At 40.7% G+C, this 26,796-nt stretch overlaps 1 protein-coding gene across 1 annotated transcript in view; it reads left to right on the top strand.

The window, feature by feature from the left end:
* Positions 1–594: 594 nt before the first annotated feature.
* The window catches only part of net1 (neuroepithelial cell transforming 1), a 37,668-nt gene continuing 11,466 nt past the window's right edge, over positions 595–26,796 (top strand). The window contains exons 1-3 of the mRNA XM_084345909.1: positions 595–867; positions 13,948–14,011; positions 24,490–24,552. Of these exons, the coding sequence (XP_084202035.1) occupies positions 725–867; positions 13,948–14,011; positions 24,490–24,552 (270 nt within the window). The 5' untranslated portion in view covers positions 595–724. The remainder of the gene's footprint in view (positions 868–13,947; positions 14,012–24,489; positions 24,553–26,796) is intronic.

Here is a 26,796-nt window from a genome sequence, read left to right as displayed (position 1 = left end):
ATGCAGGCAATATCTCATCCTGTATTCTGCAGTGATTGACACATTTTATTAAATCATAAAAAGTGTGAATGGGCTCAACCGGTTGATATTCACAAACAATAGCTCAGTTTAACGTCTATAAATGCTACTATTTTTACAAATATGTAGTGCAGTATGTACAAAGTAATGTCTGTGAAACATATACAGGTTTTTTTGTTTGTTTTTTCAATGTCAATGATATTCAAGCAGCAGCTATCACATGTGTGTGTTTCTCTTTGCATGCTGTGCTACTTTGCATACTGTTCTCATTAGAAAAGTATTTTTCTTTGCTTTTCTGTGAATAAACAGGAATAGAAATTAGTTCATTAGACACTGAGGACTGTGTAGAACCTCAGTCATAGTTGCATTTTTCATGAAGTGAGTGGAAACGTTTATTAATACTATGAATCCTTAAATAAATTGCATTATAATCACTCCCAACAGTGGACTAGAATAATCCCATGCGTTATCATAAAACAACACCAGCCCTGAGGTTGAACCACCCTGACCCCGCCCATTTAGCGTAATATCCTAGCAACGAGTTCTTCTGTTCTCCTCTCATTGGTCGAAATTTGGATTTCCGCCATATTCAAAAAAAAAAAGAAAGTCACGAGCCTCTTGCTATTGTGGTAAGAGTTATTGTTATTATTCTCTTTAACCATTTCATTAACACGGAGCTCAGTACCGCGGGCCTGAGGCATTACAAATGGGGGAAACCAGTGAAAACCAAGCTCCCGTTACGACCTCAGACAAACCCAAAAGGCAACCGAGCTTCAGGAGCCTGAAGAGGAAGCTTTCAGCTGATGAAGAAGAGGCTCCCCTCGAGAACAACAACAGAGGTTTGAGACGGTGAGTCCATGCCTTCTGCTCAGACTCAAACTCAAACCATCAGACTCGTCTGTTCCTCCGGGACAGTGTTTATAATGTTACGTTACTTAAGCTAATGGTGCGAACATGCTATAGCAGATGCAGTATAACCTGGTACATCGCTGCTTTATTGCTAAGCGGTGTATTTTCTTTAAACGGAGGGTTTGTAACTTTGAAATAACCAAGTTAATATGAGCAGTCCATTCAAACAAGCTCTGGAATACCATAAATCCACACAACGCGTTTTCTATCGTGTCAAACTCTGTGCGGCTATTTGTGGTTGCGTCAAAATGCCACAAGATGGCGGCTAAGGGCCACTGTCTGTCATCCTCAGGTACAGTTTAGTGTGGCCTCTGCAGCTTGATGTCTCCTCATCCAGTAATGTCTGTTGTACCATGTGTCTGTATTGTATTGTATCTTATTTCAGGTTTCTTTAGTTGCTTTCGTTCTATGTTTCCATCAGCAATTTGAAATCTATATCTAGTGTGTCTGGGAAATATACACTTAAATCCGCAGTTATTTGGGTTATGGATGCAGAAGAGTTGTTTGTGCATTTGTCCATGCTCCAGTTTTGAGGTGTTCTGTGGTTTATTCTGCAATATCATCATCATCATCATCATCATCATCATATCATCGCTTTTTGTGTTTTCACAGCAGCTTTGGCTTTGTGATACAATGTTTTTATCATGTCTGTTCAACTGATAACAATATGTGGTTTGAATTCTTAGCACAGATTTATATCTCCATAGTGGATAAGTGATTTATTTAACAAAAAGGTAAAAGGATAGGTTCACATTTTTAAAAGTCTCACAGCCACCCATGTGCATAGAAATAATTACTATGTGTTACTGTCTCTGCAAGAAAACCCTTGCAGTAACATTCATTGTAAGACGTCTATTTTATGACTCCTGCTTCATATAAGCTCTTCATATTGCAATTTTTTTCACAGAATTGTGGATTTTGTCCCCCATCTCTTACATTGGAGGTGAGCTAGGAAAGTATCAATTCACAGCCAATATTCATTCAAAAAAAGGGAAGGTTCACCCCAAAAATTACAGTTCAGTCATTATCTATTCACCCCCATGAAGTCGTGTGAAGTTTCATGGTCCACAAATCATTTCTGGTGCTTCACAGCAGAGCAGCGTTGCAGTATTCTCCTAATCAACTGAAGTAGATGGGGACTCCTCCGGCATAATCCAATTCTCCAGAAGCCCCAAAAAGTTCCCAAATAGATTTGATAAGACGTTATTTACGTCTTGAACGTGCAGTGGAGTTTGTGTAATCACTTCAGATGAGCTGTACACTAGAGCTTCTAGCTTAGCAGTTGCAGTGAGTTTAAGCTAACAGAAGGGTGTATTTTCAAATCAATTTGTGATCTCGGGGCTTGGGTTTTGTTGGATGAGATGTCGGGTGCCTTTTTTGTTTAGCAGAATGCTGCAATGCTGTTTTTCTGTGAAACTCCAGAGATGTTTTGTGGACTACGAAACTTCACCTGACTTTCCATCAGCATGGAGGTTAGTAGATAATGGCTGAATTTTCATTTTTGGATGAACCTTTCCTTTAAGTTAGGCAATAATGGAAATGCATCTTTTGCTGGTGTCTGGCTTGTGTAAAAATACAGTACATTACATATGAGAGCATCAAATGAGATGGGCATGTGAGTATTGTTTTAAGACAGAGCCTGTTCTTATAGTAAAACCTTTAAAGATACTTTACAACAATGTCAGTTCCAAAATCAGCTGTAACATTAATTCTTCACAATATAATATTGTTTCTTGAGCAATAATATCACAGATAAGCCAATTTATTTGTGCATCTCTATTTATTTGGTGAACTTTGAAATTCCCATGGCAGCACTCATAATAGTAAACCTATTGTCCAAGCAGTGTTTTCACAACCCTACTTCTGTGTATAACTTGATGAGCAGAAACTGGTTATTCTGGATCCAGGCAACAACAAAGCACTTTTTGTCTCTCGAAGTAATGTCTTTAATTTACTGGTCATAAATGTGACCAGTACCCAAATAGCGTCCAAGAGGTCATTTTTATCAATACATTGAGATTTATCTGGTAAGTTGGCAGCTAAAGTACATTAATAGTAATCTGTATGTTTTGGGATAATAAAACCCTGCGAATGTTTTTGTTGGACTCTTCTGAAAGGCTTTCCATGTTGTGTGCCAAAGTGCCCCAGCCCAGCCCAGTGCTGGGGCACTGGCTCTGCAGACAAACATGGAAAAACATCACCCAATATTTGACCTCCATAACAAGGTTTATGGAAAAAAACATTAGCTGTGAGTGAGAGAAAATGAGGCTTGATTTCCCAAGTGAGACTGGCATTAAATATTAGACTGGCAGTGGAATTTTTCTTTCGAGTGGCCTTGTTGCCAAGCACGTGCAAAATTCAACCTCGAAATAAACAAGGTTGGTCCCAAGCTTGCGAACTCAGCATTCTAAGTTCATTGTCCATGTAAAGCTTTGTGGTTAAAACATCACGTTGAGCAGGCGGAGACAGAGTCAAAAAAAAAGGTTCTTCTGGTAGGGTTTGTGCCTCCATAAAAATGGGAATGCTTTTCAATTAACTTGACTTCATGTAACACTTCATATGTGCCCTGTGAGATGTTTTTATCAGCTACTGCTATACTTGTCAGCTTCATGAAACAGTGTGTGTGTGTGTGAGTGTGCTTTCGTGTGTCTTCCACGGAATGGTGGAACATGTGGGCGCAGGTGGGGCTATTGCTAACGTAGTTCAGTTTCAGAGTTAGCCAGCTTCAGCAAACAAGGGCAGGGCTACCTGGGATGTTAATCCACTGACTCATGAGCCACACTTCCCTTGACACATAAGAGTAAGTAGAGGAGTAGAAAGTACCTTTGTCCCCTGGCTGGAGGCAGTGATGAATGTGTAAGGATTTCAATCACATATTCATGAAAACATTACACTTGCAGGGGCTATCAGTTTTCAAAATAGCTCATGGGAAACATGACATTGGATAAGTCTATATCCAATGAGTCATTCTCTTCAGAAGTAGATATTTATGACCTGATCATTTCCTCAGATGTCTTCAATCATAGTACTTGTTCTTTAAATTGCACTCAAATTTGGTTTAAAAAAAAAAAATCAGCCAGATATTCTTGGCCATTATTAAGAGCTCTCATTCTTTTGAATAATCAATGTTTAGTTGTTGCTGATCCATCCAACTTACAAAGAGTGAGCAGGGATTTGGTTTCTCTCTCAAAAGGATTCAAAACTGTTGACGTACAAACCTTTGTTGTTCAAAGGATTGGACCTGCAGGGTGGTGGTATGATCTCACCAACAACAAGGCCAATGTTGGAACTTTAATCTTTAACCTTACTCTCAGGTTAAATAGGCTAAGAATGTGTGAGAGTTCGATGATATATTCGCTACATTATGAAGACATCACACAGAGCCCTGGCACACCTAAGACACTGGAATACAAACTTGTGTGCCTTCATGAAAAATCAGCCAAACTGTCACATTGTGATGGTGAGCCTGCATGATCAACACCAGGACACCAAAATTCATGCAGCCATTATTAATTTCTCAAACTAATCAGAGGTTACGCCTTTGTAATAGTATGTGCACTTACGTTGAGAGTGACTGATCAATGTGCACAGTATGCGAAGCTGTGTTTTGGCCATGTAGAAAGACCAATTGAAATGCGTAACGCATCAGACTGGCAATACGTCATCCAGAGTAGGTTCTCATCGCCACACTCCTGGTTGGGGGTTAACAATCCACTTTCCTTCATAGACAGCAATGGTGTAAACACTTTAAACAAGCCAGTTTAAATTAATTATGCCATGGCGAAGAGTTCCTGTGTAGTTGGTTGTCCTTACACTAAAGTAAAAACATAGAACTAATAGAAGGGCTTTATGGCTACAAGCAATATAGGTGAAGCTATGGGACCCTGCATCTCCTCACACTCATACAGTATGTTGGGAAAACATTTCATATCAGGTAATGGCTAACTTAACTAATTTTTTAACTTTATGTTTGTTCCGTTTCGTACTGCTATTTTACATTAAAAGTCAATGGCGAGTGTGGTTTATTTTTCACCAAAAGGGGACGGGAACGTGTTGGAAGCCGGATGTGCCTGGCTGTATGTAAGTTAAAGGCGCAGTTTTTAGGATTTAGTGGCATCTAATGTTGGGGTTGCAGATTGCAAACAGCTGAAAACCTCTGGTCTCACCCTTTCCTATGGTGGCTGCCAGAAACGCAAAAGGCCCTCTCTAGAGCCAGTATTTGGTTTGTCTTTTCTGGGCTACCATAGAAATAGTGTACTCTGTGGAAGAAGATCTGGACACAGTGTTGAAGGCAGAGCCCCATTCATTCCAATGAAAGCTGCTCAGTGGCGCATGAAGCCAAAATGGCTTAATTTCCCAGCTACAAAATTACCCGGATCTTCCGTGTTGTGGGGCCCAGAGAGCGTGCGCACTAGAGACTTCCGATGTGTATGTATGTATGTATGTACATGTATGTATGTTTGTATGTACGTACAGTATATGTATGTATGTATATATGTACGTACAGTACAGACCAAAAGTTTGGACACACCTTCTCATTCAAAGAGTTTTCTTTATTTTCATGACTATGAAAATTGTAGATTCACACTGAAGGCATCAAAACTATGAATTAACACATGTGGAATTATAAACTTAACAAAAAAGTGTGAAACAACTGAAAATATGTCTTATATTCTAGGTTCTTCAAAGTAGCCACCTTTTGCTTTGATTACTGCTTCGCACACTCTTGGCATTCTCTTGATGAGCTTCAAGAGGTAGTCACCTGAAATGGTCTTCCAACAGTCTTGAAGGAGTTCCCAGAGATGCTTAGCACTTGTTGGCCCTTTTGCCTTCACTCTGCGGTCCAGCTCACCGCAAACCATCTCGATTGGGTTCAGGTCCGGTGACTGTGGAGGCCAGGTCATCTGGCGCAGCACCCCATCACTCTCCTTCTTGGTCAAATAGCCCTTACACAGCCTGGAGGTGTGTTTGGGGTCATTGTCCTGTTGAAAAATAAATGATGGTCCAACTAAACGCAAACCGGATGGAATAGCATGCCGCTGCAAGATGCTGTGGTAGCCATGCTGGTTCAGTATGCCTTCAATTTTGAATAAATCCCCAACAGTGTCACCAGCAAAGCACCCCCACACCATCACACCTCCTCCTCCATGCTTCACGGTGGGAACCAGGCATGTAGAGTCCATCCGTTCACCTTTTCTGCGTCGCACAAAGACACGGTGGTTGGAACCAAAGATCTCAAATTTGGACTCATCAGACCAAAGCACAGATTTCCACTGGTCTAATGTCCATTCCTTGTGTTCTTTAGCCCAAACAAGTCTCTTCTGCTTGTTGCCTGTCCTTAGCAGTGGTTTCCTAGCAGCTATTCTACCATGAAGGCCTGATTCACACAGTCTCCTCTTAACAGTTGTTCTAGAGATGTGTCTGCTGCTAGAACTCTGTGTGGCATTGACCTGGTCTCTAATCTGAGCTGCTGTTAACCTGCGATTTCTGAGGCTGGTGACTCGGATGAACTTATCCTCCGCAGCAGAGGTGACTCTTGGTCTTTCTTTCCTGGGGCGGTCCTCATGTGAGCCAGTTTCTTTGTAGCGCTTGATGGTTTTTGCGACTGCACTTGGGGACACTTTCAAAGTTTTCCCAATTTTTCGGACTGACTGACCTTCATTTCTTAAAGTAATGATGGCCACTCATTTTTCTTTACTTAGCTTCTTTTTTCTTGCCATAATACAAATTCTAACAGTCTATTCAGTAGGACTATCAGCTGTGTATCCACCTGACTTCTGCACAACACAACTGATGGTCCCAACCCCATTTATAAGGCAAGAAATCCCACTTATTAAACCTGACAGGGCACACCTGTGAAGTGAAAACCATTTCAGGTGACTACCTCTTGAAGCTCATCAAGAGAATGCAGAGTGTGTGCAAAGCAGTAATCAGAGCAAAAGGTGGCTACTTTGAAGAAACTAGAATATAAGGCGTATTTTCAGTTGTTTTACACTTTTTTGTTAAGTACATATTTCCACATGTGTTAATTCATAGTTTTGATGCCTTCAGTGTGAATCTACAATGTCAATAGTCATGAAAAGAAAGGAAACTCATTGAATGAGAAGGTGTGTCCAAACTTTTGGTCTGTACTGTATGTATGTATTTTTGTATGTACGTACAGTATATGTGTACATATATGTTTGTTTTTTGTTTAGAAAACTAAACTTGCATCTAACTTGGCAGCCCCCCTGTTAGGACCCCCTAGGGGTTGTGGACCACTTATTGAAGACCCAGGATTTTGTCTGTCACCATAATAACTTTCTAGAGTGGTAAGATCCAGTCCCGCAGTATAATAGACTGCTGTGCTTTGTAAGGCGTCTGATAAGCATTCACTTTCAGGACTTTCTTAACAACAGGACTTTAACATGGACATAAAATACAACAGGAGCTCATCTCAAGTGTTTCTTCAACAAGGGTCCAACTGATGGTGGACTTTTGGTGATGAGCTTACTTCCTCTAAGCCCTTTTATTGCTAATATCATTGTCTGCTCCAGCACCACTCACTCTAGAAGAGTTGTTTGGATTTAGCTGTGAGATGTTAACTCAGTGAGCGGAAGAGTGGTTGCATTAAAATGCTCAAGGCTCTCATCTCCTGTGAGTTTCCCAGCATGACTTTCTACACTAGTGTGAGAAGTCGGCTACACTTTGGCAGAAAGCCTGGTGATGTAACAATTGTCAGCCAATGCGTGTGGCCCAGCCTAACTCCTGGGCCAAAGCTTGACATTTTTCAGTGACATGCCATAAACCAGTGTGATTCTGTGGAAGCTGCTCATTGCTCACTCTGCCTTACTGTCACTGCACGCAGCCCCTTTTCTCGGTAAACATCAGTATACAATTAATTTGAAGTGCCACCGGGGCGCCAGTAATTACGTGGCTTTCTTATTTACGTTAGTTCTGCCGAGCACAGGAAATATCACGCTATAATATTTTCCCGTAGTAACCTCCCCAGTGACTTCCTCTGGAAGTGGATATAGTAACATGTTAAAACCAATGACACATTAATGAAGCATCCTTTGTGTAGTTGTGCACTGATAGGTTGACTGTAGATTGATTTACAGATTAAATGAACAAATGTTGGCTCAGGGGTAGAGCCAGCGTCTTGTTATCAGAAGGTTGCTGATTCCCCTGGTCCGCATGTCGAAGTGTCCTTGGGCAAGATGCTGAACCCCAAACTGCTCATGATGTGATGGTCGGCACCTTGCATAGCAGCCACCGCCATCAGTGTATGAATGTACGTACGTGCATGTATCAAATCAAATAAAACTTTATTTATATAGCACTTTTCATACACAGGCGTGCAACACAAAGTGCTTTACACATAAAAGATAAAACAATAACAAAGAAAGCCCGTCCCTCCCACTCTCCTTACTACACGCACGCGCACACACACACACACACACACACACACACACACACACACACACACACACACACACACATACAAACACAAACACACACACACACATACATACCTGCACACACTCACTACTGACAATAGGGAGACATGTATGGCCTTGCTCAAGGACACTTGGACTGGGCGTGTGGGACATATGCCTAGATATTTTTTGTATGGAGCATCAGCCCAAAGTAATTTTACAGCACAAACACGCCCTGATGTGTATATCATTGCCACAGAGATGTTTGTCATAATCATAAAAGCCAAACCACATTGAGGCTAATAATAAAATGTTCCTGTGAAAGCTCTGTTCACTTTTATTCTATCTCTGTACACTCATTTAGTCAGTCATTTAGTCATGTGAGGCTTGTATCTGCGGTGATGAGAGTTGTACATTAGCAGAGTGAATGTCAGATCCTAGGTCATCAAAACTACAAATAACCACAAACAGCATCAAAACCACAGGATGGTGTAATCACTGAGAATATGTTGAGGCGCACGTCACCACAGATGTAGAAATGAACCGGGTTGAAACTCCTTAAAATGTTTATGTAAATCACTGGATACCTCCTGATGTAGTCACGGAAACTGTTGTGTAACAGTAGTAGATATTTTTTTGGTTTCTTTCTGTTCAACATTTAAAATTTCAATTGGGACAACTGATTACCACTTGAATGAGTTGATCTGTCTGTACCTCATCTCCACTAGAAGTTTACATTTTGAATGTCAAAATAGGGGGTTGTGGAGACTTGGACTGTGTGTCAAGTTAATTATTTGACAGTTAAGTCTGAGCAACACCTGCTTTGAACTCTGACCCCTGACTTGCCTCCAGGACACCCAGGGAGCTTCTCTTTTTCCTGCTCTCTTTAGCTGTTGTTGTTGTTCCCCAACACATGCTGTTTATCCAAAACAACTTACAGTAGCATCAGTGCAAACATTTACAACATAGGTGGTCCAACAGAAACTCTAACCTAACTTTGTTAATTAGTCCGTGTTTGTGCTCAGTTCAACCCACGGAGATCCACAGCACCTGTCTGCTCCTATTTTCTCCCCTTTGCTTGCTGGTTTTCATTTTATTGTCCAGCATGTGTGACATGGCCTCATTAAATACTACAGCAATGTTAAACACTTCCTGTTTTGTGGTCATTTATGAGAATTAACATTAACAATAGCAATAACAGCTTACTCACTTAGCTTCCCAGAGATCCCTTGTTAAGCACTGAGAATGGCCTGTGACAGTTGATTTTCTCACTCTTCAGCTATGCTTAATATTCACAGTTAATGTCAGCTACCCTGCTCTGTTTGTCCAGACAAAATGCTGCTGCTGTTACTAAACCAGCATTTGTATTTTCTCAGATGTGCTCAGTGTTGCCAAATCATATCAATGTTGAACAATTTTATACCTCAATGATCCACCACCCAAGTGCCATCATGCCATGCGGTATGTGGGCCAGATGAATGTATATGGTGTGGGCCAGAACTGGTCCTCGACAATTTTGCTATCTGGGATGTTGGCCCACCATAAGGTTCATTTGGCTAGCCAGATGTTTCTAGCGAAGAAAATAATTTACAATTAATTAGAAATAACTTAAACTTATAATAATGCTTGTGCTGTTTTATTTTTTGTGTAGTAAAATGTTCTTCAAATATGTAGTGAACCTAAATATTAGTTATTATTCGTAATCTAAGCGCAGCGGGCTGAGCGACACTGACTGACAGCGCAGGAAGTCAGTCAATTAAGGGAACCTGGGATCCTAGTACCATTTTACCTCCTAACAATACAATGCAATACAATAGGTGCTTGCTTTTGGCCAAAAGCCCAACATTAGGTTTTAGTTTTGGCCCTCCAGGGGAAAAGTTTGGGGACCTCAATCAATTAATCATATCAGCTCTACATCAGTGATAGGAAGTTGTAAAATTGAAATGTCATAGATGACCTAAAAATTATCATTTCCATTCCATTGACATTAAATGGGTAGAGCAGCAATGATTAGTTGATTATTCCCGCTTATTAAATGTGCAGATTTGCTGCCTTTCCTTGTTGTGTATGACAGTAAATTAAGAGTCTTGGGTTTTTGTACTGTAAATTGGACAAAGGTAGCAATTTGGAGATTTAACTTCTACATTTTATGACAGTCTATAAGATTATTAAATTCATTGTGATGATTCAATTTCCTCAACTTATACTGGAACAAACAATTATTTTCATTTCCAGGTAATCTGACAATAATTTTCTCCATTTATTGGGTTTATTAATTGCAATTTAAACTAGAATGGCACTCAGTAGAGCACATACCTACGTCAAGGCCCAACAGCCCCATTTTGATCGTACTCACAGCCACTTAATTATGCCTGATCTTTTTCATCAAGATCCATGCATTATTCCTTGAGAAATAAATGAAAATGTTGAAAAACGCCCACTTTGTAATGTTAAAAAAAGTGAGAAAAATGTACTGGATCCGTCTCTTTATCTAAATCTGCACCAAAAGTTAAAGGGGTCTATTTTGAGACCCAAACTCCATCCAAGTTTCGTGGAAACCCATCACAATTTCCTCGAGAAGTTAAAACCAGAGAATGTTTGACATTTGAGCTTAAGGAATATTTGTTCGTAGACTAATAAATAAATGAACTCATTAATCTGTCACAAGCCCTAACCCCCAGTTATGAGGTGTCAGTGTAGAGTGAGCGGGTGCCATGACTGCTGCAGCGGCAGCCTGCAGAGCTGACTGTAGATGGACAGTTGTCTGTATTCCTGGATAAATGCCATCTGGAGCAGCAGTAGTAGAGCGACAGTATGACTGGAATGACTCAGACTTACGAGCAGCACTTGCCGGACACACACACAGCAAGTGTTTCTGGGCAGCTTAGCATTCTCCGGATGCTGATGCCTTTTTAGGTCCCGTCATCTAAGACCCCAGGACATACATCTTCGGTTTTATCAACTGCTCTGACACCATTTCTGATCATGGGGATTATGTAAGATGAGCAATGCAGAAGGTTCTGATTCATCGTGCCTTCATGTCCGCTGAGTGTGATGCACTATTGTTGCATGATAGTTCCTTTAAACAATCTCCACAATGTCTTAACATTTCATCTTTTGTTTGCATTTTCACAGGAGTTCAATTGTGGTATCTACATTTATTAGGAAAGCAGTTTTTCTTCATAATGTTTAAAACCAGAGGCGTAAATATTCTTCCCACCACCGTTGTCAATCTTTTAAAGGGCTGATGCGTTGTGTTTTCTTTAGGGGTGGTGATGATTCTACGTCTTTTTACTCTTTCTGTGGGTGTAAGAGAAAATATCTTTAAAAATAAATAAATAAATAAACAAATGTTTTACTGGCTTCATATAGGAATAAAAATGAGGTATAGGCCTGCATGTGTTTGGGAGGAGTAGCCTGCCCCATAATGTAGAATAATTAGTCAAAGTTTTGTGATTTATTTTAGAGTTAGACAAGGGACAAGATTAGGTTAACCTGCAAAATAAACAATAACCTACAGCAATGGCAAAACTTACTGCTCCAAGTTGAACTCGGTAAACATCCATCGTTGAGCTTGAGTCTTGAGCGCATCCTGCTTTTTACACTGCTGGCCCTCCTTGATAAAGCCGTCTATGGATAAATGGTTAGAGAACACAAAGCCCATAAGAGTTTTCCAGTTGTTGTGGGGACTGTTCAATCACAACTAAAGTAGATCCACCAGGTCCTCACCTCCTCAGATGGTAGGAGTAGGTGAAGATGTTGGTGTTGGTTCATACCTTTCAAATGCTTCCAAAGTCACCATTAGCAAGAAAAACAGTAGTGTTTTGGTACATGGTAAATTTATTTGTCATTTAAAAAAACAAAAAAAAAAACAAATGTAAAACAATAAAAAACAAAATAATGTTAGAGTCCTTGAGTCCTGCTGCATCTATTTTATGGAGTGTTGACTGCTCTTGTTGAGGATGAGTTCAGGAGTCTCAAGGCCTGGGGGATGAAGCTGCTCCGTCGTCTGGTGATATGGCAGTGGATATATCTGTATCTTTTACCGGATGGTAGCAGGGTGAACAGGGTGAACTGTGGCTGGGTGGGTGTCGTCATTTAGTATCCTTTGTGCTCTGCAAACATCTCACTTCACTGATGTCACTGGTGCTCTGTAGATGGGTACCAATGTTGTTCTGGGGAGTTTTAATCACCTGCTGTAGAGCCTTCCTGTCCTGGGCTGTGCATGAACCATGCCAGTTTGTGATGTTCCCAGTCAGGAGGCTTTCTATCGCTTCTCTGTGAAAGTTGACCAGAATCTTGCTCTTGAATTTAGCCTTCCTAAGTTTCCATAGGAAGTAGAGCCTTTTCTGTGCTTTTAACCAGGGTTGTGATGTGTGATGACCAAGATAGGTTCTCAGTGATGGTAATTGTGTCACCAGAGGATACAACTTGATGGCACACGTTAGCTTGATGTCCCTCCTTTTGATACTGCATATTGTCTGTTCCGGACGTGTAGTGTCAATTTCTATTTTGTGCACAACCAATGCTCTATCTAGACAATTGGCGTTTAATTTAAAAGTTGTGTTTTTGCAGCTGTAAAATGCTATCTAACAGGATACACTCCTCTCTCTCTGCAGTCTGTCATTACAGTACAAAGGCCAGCCAGTTACTTGGTTTCATAAGTTGCACAGTTACTTAGCCTTGTACGGCAGTTGTTAGACGGACTTCTCATTGAATGTATTTCATCAATGTGAAATAGTGCTTCAATAAAAATCCAATTTATTGTTGGTACAAGACAGATCTTAAGGCCTGCTTTGATGTTTCTCTTCTTGCTGTGTAACCATCCATTCACTGAGCCTGATGTGTTGTGTAATTGTCCTCAACGTGGCCTTATCCGGCCTAACCTTGTTGTAATACTTTAATGATCACACAGGTTGAAGATTAGTCGTTTGACATGAGAAGGATTTACAGTATGCATGGCTGGTTTGGGGGAGTGTTCAGTCCGGACAATCTGTGGAGTCCCAAAAAAGGCAAAGCTGTCCCCTGCCAGACAGTTCCCAACAGAAGAGACAGTTGGGCCACGTCCAAATCTTTGGAGGGAGGAAGGTGTGGGATAAAGGACTCCTCCTTCAAATCTCACAGGGGTCTTAGGTCTAAGGACAACTTTGCGGTTAATGAGGCCTCCTTTGAGGAACAACCAGGGTCATGTTCCCCGTCAGTCTCTGACTGAGAAGATCCTTATCTGTCAGTCCTGGTCTGAGTTGGAGGACATTGCTGCAGCTACACCATGCTGAGGCTGTGGTAGGTAATGGGAGGTGAATGTTTTCTCAGGACACCACTGCTCCCTGAATCACAGTTCCCTTTTTATCACCTTATGAATGCTTTGAAGTGAGGTCATCAGCTTTACTCACTCTCTAGCTGGGACTTTGGGTCAGAGTGGTCTCTTAAAGATTCTCATGGTTAGTGCTGACTCATGTGTGTTCGCAGTTGTGGATTTTGAGGGATTACTAGCACGCTCATTGTGACTTAACTGAACAGGCCTTGATGTTGTTTTTTGTAGCTGAGGATACATTGTAGCTCTGCTGTAATTGTAACCCTCCCCTCTGGTATTGTTGTTCAGGTCACTGCGAAGAGGAAGCTCCTTCACCTTCCTCACCCCAGGACCACAATGGGACTTCAGTCTGGTGAGTACAGGCCTCATATTTTTAAGTTTGCAGATCACATTAGGCCACTTGAAAGATACAGACATACAGTTTAGTAAATGTAATCAAAATAATCTCCAGCAGAGGCAAGCAATCTGGTCCATAGCAAGACACAATGCGCCAAGCAGCAAGAAAATTACATACCTTCAACTTTAAATACACTGTACAGTACTTGTATCATTTACAGTATGTACAATCTGTACATTTCTCCAGGCTGTCTTTTGGCTGACTTCTCTCCTGTTGTGTGCAAACCGGGTGCACCGCTTCCCATCATAACGATGTGTTCTGGCTTTAAATCTCTCCTCGGAGTTTTCAACAAAGTTTCGGAAACGGTAGCACTGTTCATTGTCACAGCGGGGAAAGGCTGCTCCAGACCAACCAGACTGGAGGACAAATGTCTTATTTACCTTAACTGGTTTACACTTGAGCAAAGCCCTAAATGATCATTATCCTAAATACAAAAACTCCTTTCAGACAATTGTGTATAATTATTTAAGAAACTAAAATTCTTCATAATGGCAAAAAAAGGCTTCTTTTTTTGTTGTACCAATGGTTCAGTTTTTAGTTTTTTTCATTGGGTCAAAAATGGATAACTTATATCTCATGTGAAAATAAGGTCTATACGAAAAATCAAATTAACAAAATATACATGCACAACAGGACAAAGTGTGCATTTAAAAGCCCTAAAAAATCAACTATTATTATGTGTGATGGGGTCTCACATGAACACACTATTTTCTGTCCAAGTTGCAACAGTTTGGGTTATTTTACACCAGAGGTCATTTTAAATGGATTAAAGTGGCCTCCATTGGAAATTGTATTTCCTTTCAACAGTTTAGGAACATTTTAGTCAAAAAGTGGTCGTGGCAGTGGGGTGGTTTATGTTGCCAGCACTGCTGATTAAATCTGATCCAATCACACAGTCCTGTTAAAGCTTTCGAGAGTTTCGACTGTTAAAATTTTAATACATAATAGCAAATTATGTTTTTTCTTCTTCTCCAAATTTAAAGGAATAATCGGTGTTAAAGGATAAGTTCACCACCTCCAAAAAGGGTTTTGGGAGGTCACAGTGGCCTAAACATTTAAGCACCAAATTCTAATCAGTTCATTCCAAGGAGACGTTTGTGCCACATTTAAAGAAATTCCCTCAAGGTGGTCCTGAGATATCATGTTAACGAGAATGGGTTAGACAACCTGAAAACAAAAAGCCTGTAATGCCAGCACTAAATAACGTCTTTTCAAATCAATTTGGGATCTGGGCTTCTGGAGACTTACATTATGCCGGACATGTTCTATGGAGCCATTTTGTGGTTCCTTTTTGGTTGTTTTTTATTTTAAAAGTCCCCATGTACGTCAGTTGTTAAGGAGAATGCTGCAACATTGTTTTGCTATGAAGCACCAGAAATGTTTTGTTGACTTTGAAACTGCCCCTGAATCTTTGTGTTAACTTATCCTTTAACTTTTATTGTTCTTTATTTAGTCATAGGCAAAGGCATGTTGCAATCAAGTTTTTGTGGCACCAATCCTGATCCAGGTCCTTTTTAATATTGGATATCTGCCATTGCCGAGTCCAATCTGATACCATTTACTTAAGTGGTAATTAACTACTTTGCCATTCTAAATTTATCTGATCGACTTTTATAGACGCCACCGATCAAACTTTTGACAAATTTCGACCAGTGGCTGATCAATCTGAGCACCCTTACTTCTACTACTTCTTTAAAACAAGACTATTACAGTGCCTCGAGTATGCCAATTTCTGCTAAATGCAGCAAAATTAGATAATGTAACAGTCTGGCTGTCATAGTACCAAATTATGTAGGAAGTCGTCATTGCACCGACATAACGGTTACATTTACCAGTCGTTGTTGGCGCCAAGGAGCGTCTGTGGCATTATTTGAGATTTACAGACTCCTTGACACAAGGCCTGACTGTCTGTGACTTTTCAAGTTATTGTAATCTGTGACTGTGTTGTTGCAAATGCTGAACTAGTTTGAAAGTTATTACCCTGTGGAGAGCATTGCCTATCCAAAATCTTGGCCTTGTGTCAATTAGGTCTGCTTAAGATCTGGGCCTCCATACTCAACATTCATAGCAATCACCAGCCTTGATGCTCATACCTTGGTTTAAGAGTGCTATCAGTGAAGTGAAATCTATAAAGTCTACATTCCAGGCCAGCTTTCCCCTTGGCAACTCCCAGCACTGAGTGTGTATCTTCATCTAATACCTCACTGAGGGACTGTGATGACTGTTCAGTGGCTCCCTCATGGCTGAACAAGGCCTGTTCATGTAGCCAGAGTCCAAATGCTGGATAAAGGAAATCCAGCCTGCTCTGATTTCTTATCCCCCATACCAGAGGAACATAATGGCCTACAAACCACTGCTGCCTCTAATAGACTGGCCTGCTTGTGGTTTACAGTCAGCCTTAAATAAGACGAGCTGATTAGAAACAGAAAAGAGCGAACAGATTAGACGGCGAGCAGAATGACGAGTGTGGAGGCATTCCAGGACTTAGAGCTGCCTGAAACACAATCCATCGCTCATCTGAAGGCAGAGGAGGAGAAATAAAAGCAGGGTTAGAGAGAGGAGGCCAGCGACTCTTTATCTCGTGCCAGCCTGCTGCCTTTGATTCGCAAACATGGCACGCTTAGCTCATCCACCAAAACCATGTGGATCTCGTTAGCTCATTCTTTCAATTTACTCCCCCCTCCTGCCCATTTTATCTGTCATTTATAAATCTACCAAACAGCAAGCGATAAAAGAATCCTGAAAGTGCCTTTGTCTCGTTGCCCCTCTTATCTTAACCCCGCCACTTTAAGCTTGAAGGTTTTGCCAAGGCTTTGAATAAAGTTTAGCCAGGTCTTTGAAGTGGTTAGGGGTGATTTTTTTTTTTTTTAACCCTGACTGGGGCAGGGCCAGGTATAGGTGGGGGTGTTTTGGCCCCCAGGCAGACCTTGGAAGCAGGCGAAGCGAGCATTCCCCAGGCGCTTGGTGCATTCTCTCAGACTACATCAGGTACGAGGCCTCGAGGGGCTTTCTGTCATGGTGAGAATGTGAGTCAGGTTTCCAGCCCAATGCCAAGGTGGAGCAGATCAAACCAGACTGCCTTTTGGTGGAATGTGAAGGTAATTAACAACAGTGAGAGTCGGATTCTGCGGATTCTGTCTCTTCTAGCAACAAGTTCAGGCGGCCAGAGATGTCAGCCTCAAGAGTGGCCTGTCTGATAAGCAGCATTCCAGCTTTAATCAGATGTGATTTAATATGGCTGCCAGCTGCTGAGTCGCGTCAGGCTTTTCACGCAAACATTGGTAATTATTGTGGGAAGGCCTTGCCCATATCAACAGCAATTTATATTCAAACTAAAACTGACTTGTTTGACCGCTGACTGTCTGAGGATTCCTCAACATTCCACAGAGAGCAGGATTTATGTCACTGAACATTTGATAACACATAATACATTCAAGGTGCTGCACCCCAGTGGACGCTCATCCATTTCAATAAGAGAACCTAGTACAGCTGTATCATCCCTCTGCAGATTTGTCACACTTTGATGTTGCATTGCAGCTGTTCATGTTCAGTGATGTGAATTCAGGCCTCATTATAGTTAATAACACATGTGAAATAAATTGAAAATCTAGCCTGTTTTTACTTGCTCTCTGTGATGTTTTACAAGCTTTTGACCTTGTCAGGGAATGTTGTAATACTGCAGTCAGTGACCACATCTGATCAGTTTTATTCAATGAAGACACAAGATCCACGTGTTTAAAACCTGCAGTTTGTAGCCACATAAATGCATTATGACAGAGAACACAGCTGCAAAAAAGTTTAACTGCCTCATAGTATCGTCATCGTCTTTGTAATTCACAACTAACTTCTGTACACAATTTTTATGCCTCCACGATATCTCAGGAACAGCTTGAGGAAATTTCTTTGAATTTGGCAACGTCTGCTTGGACTCAAGGTTGAACTGATTAGATTTTCGGTTGAGGTCACTGTGACCGCAAAACACAATTTAAGGTGAACTTATCCTTTAACTTTAGTAAGAATTCATATGGTTATTATGACAAAATTTCATCCCAACAACACATCTTCGTATTCAAACACAATCAGCTTTATTGACCAAACGTGGACATTTACAATAATTTGACTGTTTTTTGTTTCACTCAATGCATTTACACTCTAATAGACATACAGCAGTTTTCAGCCACTTGCTCATGAATGAGTTTGCTGTTATTGATCTTCAGGTGATTGTTGTTGCACCATCTGATGAAGCTTTGAAGTTTGAACACTGTTTTAGCCCCTCTTAATAAGCTTTTTAAGCTTCCTAGGGTGTCCCATTTCACATAAGATTATTACAGATTTAAAAGAGTATGTTATGTTATACATGGTTTTAATTGATGTGAATAAAGAAAGAAAGTTAGGTCTGGGTTGATGTGAACTCTATCGGCAATCCAGCTCATGGATTAACTCTCATTTACATGTGACAGAGAGGAAGCCGAATAGTAACGGGTGGGGGACTGCTCCACCCAGCTGGTCCCCACCCTCATAAAAACATTAATCTTTCAGACTTAGTTTAACTGTTACACATGCAACACAGCTAAAGCCTTTGAATGTTCAAATTTGATTTGCAGACACAAATTCATATCTTTCTTTTTATGTGTGTTTCCTTTTTATCTCTCTCTTTCTCCGTCCACCTCTTCCTGTCAGTACAGTAAATATTTATCTTACTTTTCACCAAACTGTATGAGCTCAACATTTCTTGGCTAGTGTGGCTACTATCTAATCCAGGCCTGGGTCAGAATGAGCAGTTTGTCATCCAACCTATGGTGTCATGGTAATATGACACTAATATTCTCTCTAACTCTGTCAGGCAGCAGAACAAGCCTCTATCAGCAGGCTGGTATTTAAAGACAGAAATACAAACCCTCTCATTGTCTGTCTTAAAGTGGTCAAACTTGTGTGTAGTATTGGTCGCTGTTCATCATGGCTGTGTTTTTGTGCCAGTCTTGTCTTGTACATCATCGTCATTTTGTGTAACAAGTCTCCCCAGATGAGTAACAAAGCAACCAAGCCCAAGTCGCAACAGTTTCTATAGCCTGTGTGTGTGTGTGTGTGTGTGTGTGTGTGTGTGTGTGTGTGTGTGTGTGTGTGTGTGTGTGTGTGTGTGTGTGTGTGTGTGTGTGTGTGTGTGTGTGTGTGTGTGTGTGTGTGTGTGTGTTAAACAGAGGTGGGGGGTGTGTTTGTTGAGTCAGAGTATTTACGTTGATCCCCAGCCCGCCATTTGAACAAGTCGCTGCTTGGAGGGTGTTATTTCATCTGCGAGCTGCTGACGGAGGGATTTCCAGAGGTGGCAGGAACAGAACAGCTAATTTTCTTCTCCTTTTCCCCGCTGTGTCTGTTTTTGCACCGAGATTACTCTCATGTCATCTTTATCTCATGAGTAAGACCAGAGCTTAAGGCAATATTTAACTTAGAGGGAGCATTCACACTTAGCACGCACACATCATGGACAATGAGCTGCAGACTTCAGCTGACCTGCTGATCTGCACCCACCACCTCTCTTCAGACTTTTCTTAGTCTCCCCACTCAGTCGATGTTTTCATAACCTACTCTGAATGTTATTCTCCTCACATGTATAACTCTGGTACACACACACATCACACACAATATTGTATAATCAGCAGTGTGTGAAAAGTTGATGTTCTGCCAATAGCTGGTACAAAACCTAAAGTTTACTTCGAATAGGCCTGGATAGTGATTGTGTCTGGACTGTGGCAGGAAAAACAGTTTAAATAGGTACTAAACCTTGACACTGAACACTTGGTCAGATTCTTCATGTTGTGTACTTTTGTATGTGTTAAAACAGCAGTGGATTGGATTGGGAGGTCAGATGATAGGACAATGAGGGATGTTCTTAATGACTGTTTTCACTGATGTTTGAACTGAAGGTTAAATTTAGACCTGTCAACTAGTTTAAGAGTAAGAAAACATTCAGAAAACAAACAGTTAAATCTATGAGGTTAAACATTGCTGGAAATAATAATGCATGTATAATATCTTGGATACAACAAGTAACAGGCGTCAATTATTATGCCCCTTATTATTATGCCCCTTGTAGAACTGGACTCTGCACTTGCTCTTTTACCTTTTTTTTACCTTTTACCATTTACCACCACAACCAGCCTGCTGCTATTGATATACTACAGTAGATACTGAGCTCCGTTTTTTTGCACATCATCTGCACTGATATTGTATTGTATTGTTTTGTTTTTGTATAGTATTGTCGGTTGTACTTTTTAAAATTATGTAATCCCCTTTTTCTTTTTTTTCCTTTTTAGTATTATTACATTAATGTCATACCGTGGGCCTTAGAGAGCACTGCAATTTCAATTCCTGTGTACTGTACATATGGTTTTGACAATAAAGCTGACTTTGACTTGACTTTAACACTCTTTCCATAAATAAAACAATATTTGGTTAGGTCAACATCACATTTCAGTGCAAATTATGTTGCTATGTAATTTTAATTTATACTCATAAAATAATACTTGTAACTGACTCGTAATTCTGGTGCTGACTAGTGACTAATTGCACACATCAATAATGACAATACGTACCTACCTAATGAGGCAATATACATTTTTAAATCTTCACACTTTTTTCTCTACTATACCATTGTAGCTCACCTTTAAATAACTCATGATGTATTGACCATTGTGGGCATTGAACATTAGCCCCTTTTAGTTAGAAAATGTGCGGCATTTGCAGCCAGGTAAAGGCTGCAATCTGCCATCTTGTCTATGTGAAACGGAGGTGTAATGTTCCTCCTTTTCAAAAAAGCTGCCACTGGGGTAGGCGTAAACATGTGACGTGACGTGAAACACGAAGTTGGGCGTGAACAGTGACAAGTGATCTGGTTATTGACGATTCTCTCGGCTGTGATGGTTAGCATCACCCGGATCTCAGCAGCTTTCCAGTTGCTCATCTTGACGTCCGCGGATGAAGTGATGAAGTGACTGCTGTGATCAGCTGTTTCCTGCTTTTAAAACTCCCGGCTGTGGGTCGCACAACAGTGCACGTCATCGACACCTCTGCCCATGTCACGCAATTGCCGGCACATCGAAGCCTTGGATTTACATAGCAGTGGAGGTGGCAAAAGGTGTACCCTCCTAGGCGTCATATTGGCAGACCAAAACAGACACCCAATATGCCGCTGTCTGTCTAAATTCACGGACCTAGCCGCAAAAAGGACAGCCAAATTGGCAGGTTGCTGTCCAGTATAGAAACGCTTAGTGTTGCACATCTTGACGCCGGGCTGCTTTACAGTCATAAAGCTGTTTTAATAGGATTTTCAGGTCAATGTGGTAACGTCGGCAACTAATACCTTGAAGGTATTAAATTTGTTGGATGAACCAAAAACATTTTTTCAAATTAATTTTGCTGAAACTTTGTGATATCATGATAATAGTAGAGGCACCCCAGCTTATCTGAAATAAAAAGCAGGCCTGGTATTAAGTCATTTGGATAAATACAATCAAATTTCAAATAAATACAAATTTATTGGGGCATTGTCGCCAACATATAGGGCACCAAGGCCAAAATCAGTGGGGACATCCCTGATTAAATTTATGTTTTTTCCATAAATTCAATAAAAATACTGTCTTCTCCTGACCTGCAGAAAGATGTTCTGATGCTTATAGTGTAACCTTCAATCTGCTATGTTACTACTGTACTGACAGACTCTAGCTGGTTTCTTTCCAGCATGGCAAACAAATGTGATAAGCATGGGCTTGTTGTTAATATACTTTACGGCCGCTATCTCACCACCTAGCTCTTATGTAACAATATAGCATTAAGTAAACACTGAACACTTGTCTCACACTCAAACCACTGCACTGTTATCTGCTCAGCTACAGAAAGATGCTCTGGAGCCTAGCTTTTAATCTGCTACGTTATTGACTTTACTGACTGTACTATAGCTGGCTAGCTAGCTACCTTGCTAACATTAGCAAGCAGAAGTCATAAGTCATATAAGCATGAGTGACATGGGTTAATGATATATTGAAAAAGGGAAATGATGGGCTCACTGTTTGTTAACTTTCATGTGTGTGTTTCACTCACAAACCAGTTGGCAACTTACCATGAAGACGCTGTTCACTTCACTCCATCTTTACCAATGTCTAATCAGCTGTGACACACTCTTGCTACATATAGAGTGGTGTAGGGATGACATATTTTTGTAGGCTAACCCAGAAGTTAGCTTCACCCTGGTTCCCTCAACAAAACCCTATGGGATTTTTGCATTGCATTTTGGAATATCGCAAAACATAACACTAATTGAATGGTTAGTGACATCATCTCATTGAACGGTCAACAAAACCCATGACTTCAGCATTGTAGAGCTGGTCCTGTATAAAAGCTTGCTCACCAAACTGACAAACTCTTCTTTCACATAACTCCAGTTGTCAGTAACACTAGATTTACTTTGATTTCCGTCTTTTTGTAAACCTTTTCTGTGCCCAGTTGGCAGCCATGTTGGTATTGGTGCATGTGTTGAGCAAGACGATGTAGTTCACTGAGCTCTTTAAGACAAAACTAGATGACATTGTACTCGATTATTTTACACATTTACGTCAAACTGCAACTTTCATGGCTTTGAAAATTATCTTTTAAATTGACAAACATCATATGTGTGATTCATGGCACAACTAAAAATGGGATCAAAAATATATTTGTCTCTTTCCATTGACTACTGTACAGTTTTTTTTCTAGAATAAGGTCCCATGAGGTCCACCGGAAGGGGTGTGACTTGGGCTCCCTATTCGACATCTAAACAATCCATAAAGACAAATAAGTAATACATTTTTAATTCTGGGAAGAAAAGATAAAGAGTTCCTTAAAGTTTCTGAGGGGAAACCCTGCATCTTGAAAGATTATTTCAGCCATATCACCTGTAATCACAATGACACGACAAAATCCCAGAGAAAGTTAACAGACAGTTAACATTGATCCAGGCTGTACATGAAACGCATAATATAATACGTTTTAAAAACCTTCATTCTATGAGGATACATATATGTGTGTGTGTGTGCTGTTTTAAAAGTTTTATACAAGCTAAGAGACGAAAGTTTTAGTTTACTTGTTATCACAGTGCTATCACTTATGTTTGAGGTGCCTTTGAAAAGCATCATAACAGAACACTAAACAGTCGCTTAATATGTAATTCGTCCCATCGTATTTCATATCTTGCTATATCAGTATCTCTGCTGTCAGTTATTCCTAAAACCAACAGTGACACTGCTCTGTTCTGCTCCGCTGTGGCACTGAAACTTTGCAGAGTAGAGTGAATTACAAAATCTTATTTGACAATCAAATTTGTCATTTGCTGCTCTGAACAGCCCCCTATTGAGATGCAACAAACTTTGAACAAACAGTTCCATTCATTGCTATGTTAAGGCTACCAGTCAGTCACAACAGCACCTGAAATGCACCACTGGTGAAATATTTTAAGTTGTTAAGTACAAATGGTTGAGCAGATAGCTCTTTAATTTTTATGGATGTGGGAAAACAGGTTAGGCTGCCAGAGAGGAAATGGCCCACACACAACACAAACACACAGCTCAGTCATTCAGCACCAGCCACCCCTGACCATTATGTGTCCATTTTGGCCCTCCTCACCTCGCTGGTCAATCAGGTCTTGACGTCCTGTGTGTCCAGTCAGAAGCAGTCTGGCCCCCATGGTTAATGGAGCGTAGTCACAGACCCTGGGGTCCTAGAGACCACCAGTGTTCCTCAAGGCTTTAACCAGCCTCAGCTTTAACAGGCCAGACTACTGTTCTCACCTGCTAACTGATTCTCTCTGACTGACTGACAGTCCACATACAGGTGTTAAAGTGTCCCGCATCTTAATTAACACTTTCCTGTTCCCAGCAGGACCTCCAGCAGTGTCTATTGTAGCTTTACAACAGAGCTACAGTGGCAATCAACATAATTGGCCTGAGGTAGAAGCAAGGAATGGAGCGGTTGTAAATTGCTCTATATGTTAGTCTCGCTGATACCCAGACATGGATGTGTACTGCAGCGCAAAGCAAAGAAAATCTATGCAACATGTTAGTTGTTTCCATATGCAGGAGCTTTATAGACTTTCTTTAATCAGGGCTTTCCAAAGAAATGGATCAAACTTTGCATCATGAAAAGTGTATGCCCAGAGGATCCCAACCTGATATTGGTTAAATTTTGGGAGAGAGATCAACAATCTCAGTTGCTACTATAGACTAAAGTGAGGGTGGGGAGACAGCCAGTTTGAGTGTGTATTCCACATCCATAATACTTGTGTAAACGTCCATGGTGGAAAGGACACCTCACATTCTGACTCATGATACTTTGTAATGATACACCGCCATATCAGGAATTCATGTTGAATAATCCAGCTAAGATCCTGCCTGTTCTTTTTTCCACAGAAGCGGAAACGCAGAGAGAAGGATGACAGTGATGCAGTCAGCCTCTGCAGCTTCGACTTCAAGGTAAAACACATCAGACATTTACCCTCATGAATGGTAATGCGTCCAGCTTTCCACACCCTCATTCAGTGAGAAAAAAAATTGCATTTCTGAGAAATCATTCTGTTTCAAGAACACTAATTGCCACTTTGTACCATAAGATGTGATAGTCTGGTAGCCCCTGTTGTTTCAGCTGGCAGATATGTCAGCTATTAGTGTAATAAATTAACAAAATAAACACAAAATGTCAAGAAAGGAAATACTATTTTACAACACATTCTTGGTTCGTCTTTCCAGAAGCCTGCCGTGTTTTCACATCCCTGAAATCATAGTCGAACTAACTGTAAATCACCTGCGTACTGTATCCCTGTCTTCAAACTGACCTCTGTCATTCTTGGAGGCTGTGTTCAGTCCCAGTTTGGTGTCCAGGCGTGTTCAATCTCAGACTGCCAAATCCAGTTGAGCTAGGCCCTGTTGGCAGTATTGACTCCCCATTATCCAAGGTCCCAATCCAGGTAAACACTAGGGCCACTGGCTCCACAGCTACCGGAACCATAAGCTAATTAGCGGTATAACAGTAGCTCGCACAGACCAGTTGGCGGTTACTCTGGCGATATGCTGCCCCCTATATTTTTGGAGCAACCTTGGAATTCTGGCCATATTTTTACAAATTGCACCTTTTAAGGAAGTAAACCTTTTTAAGTTTTCCAGAATCACCGTGTGCTGTTTCAAAGGTGTCTATCAACCCCTCTTTGAGAATCAAACTAACTCATAAACCATTTGTTTTATTTCAGAAAATTACACATTAGGAGACACGAATAAAGTCAGACAAAGGCAACTTGGGCTAAAAAAAAATGGCATTAAGGCATTATACCAGAAATTAGTGTCAACTCAATTCATTATTGCTTTGTCTTTTTTTTATTGGGTTGATGAGATCTGAATGTAACTGAAAACTAGGGGCCATATCTGATCTATTGCTGTATCTGTAGTCTGTGAATCTTCTGTTTACTTAGAGCATATCATTAAAAATGAGTATGCTTATCACCGGAACTCATCTAGATAAAGCCTGTGTTTGGTTGGGGAGGTCTGCGTCAGTTACGCCAAAGCAGGTTCTTGGATGTAGAGTTATGAGTGGCAGGACTGGCTTGGTTGGAAAATACACCTCATTTTGTGTGTGGGTGTTAAATAAGCACACCCACCTGTGTGCGCACAAAGATCTGTCAGTGTTGTTCCAAAGTAGGATGATTTCGTCATAAGTAAACACCCCATCACTAACTGGTCTTATTTCAAATCTTTATCTTGGGTTGCGCTCTCTTCTTTGAAATATTTGGGTATAAAACTCCTCTCGTGCTGAGGGTTGTACCAATGAACCAAACCGTTTATAATCAACCCGTGGCCCCTCTCCATCTATTTTGTCTCCACGCAGGCTGTTTTTGTCCTGCACCCACATGAGACGGATTAGCAGAGACATACAGCCTGGACTTCTGTAACCAGTTGGATCAGTTGCTCTGATTTAGCCAAACAATGCTTAAACAGTGTTGTGGAGAGTCCTCGGGGCCACTCCTTGATTCAAATCAGAGCAGCACTCAGTGTTCTGGTCTGACTTTATTGTATTTTCTAATTGAGTCGCTTCCAGCACAGTCCAAGCCAGTCTAAGGTCTTAGAAAGCAGATCTTTTGCAGTTTCTCAGTTTTGTTGTGAAATGTTAAATTAGATTTCTTATGGTTAAAGGAGCAATATGTAAGAATGAAAAAAAAAATTCAACACTTCACTAAAATTCAACAGAATGTGAAGGAATAACAGTTTTGACGTTATGACTTGGATGGATTGTGACCAGCTAGCCCCAGCCCATCAGGGTTTAACCAACTATTTCTGTGAAAATGACGCACATGTTGTCATTTACACCTCAGCTGTAATGATACCCTGAATTCCCTGTAAATCTCAGTTTAGGAAAACAAACCTTCTTCCACTTTCTTTTTACTAGAAGCACTGAATGTTTACTTGAAGGTAGTTGTGGGTGGAGATATATAGATATGATCATCTGCAGGCAGCTGTTCTCTAAGATCTTCCTTTGCAAATTAGTCAAAGTCCTTTCAGGCAAGTCTTGCCACTAGCAGGCCCCTATCTAAATGTATGGGGAGAGAGCCACAACTTCACTTTCAGTGGTCACCTGAACAAAAAAAAAACTACATGTATAGAATCACCAGTCAAAACTTGTTTTTATAAAACGCTTAAAAATGTGTGTCCCAAAATACGATTTAAAATGCT

Source organism: Pagrus pagrus (genome assembly GCF_965226575.1).
Source record: "Pagrus pagrus genome assembly, chromosome: 23".
NCBI lineage: Eukaryota > Metazoa > Chordata > Actinopteri > Spariformes > Sparidae > Pagrus > Pagrus pagrus.
Note: the sequence above shows the minus strand (reverse complement) of the source record. Positions and strands in the feature narration are given on the sequence as shown.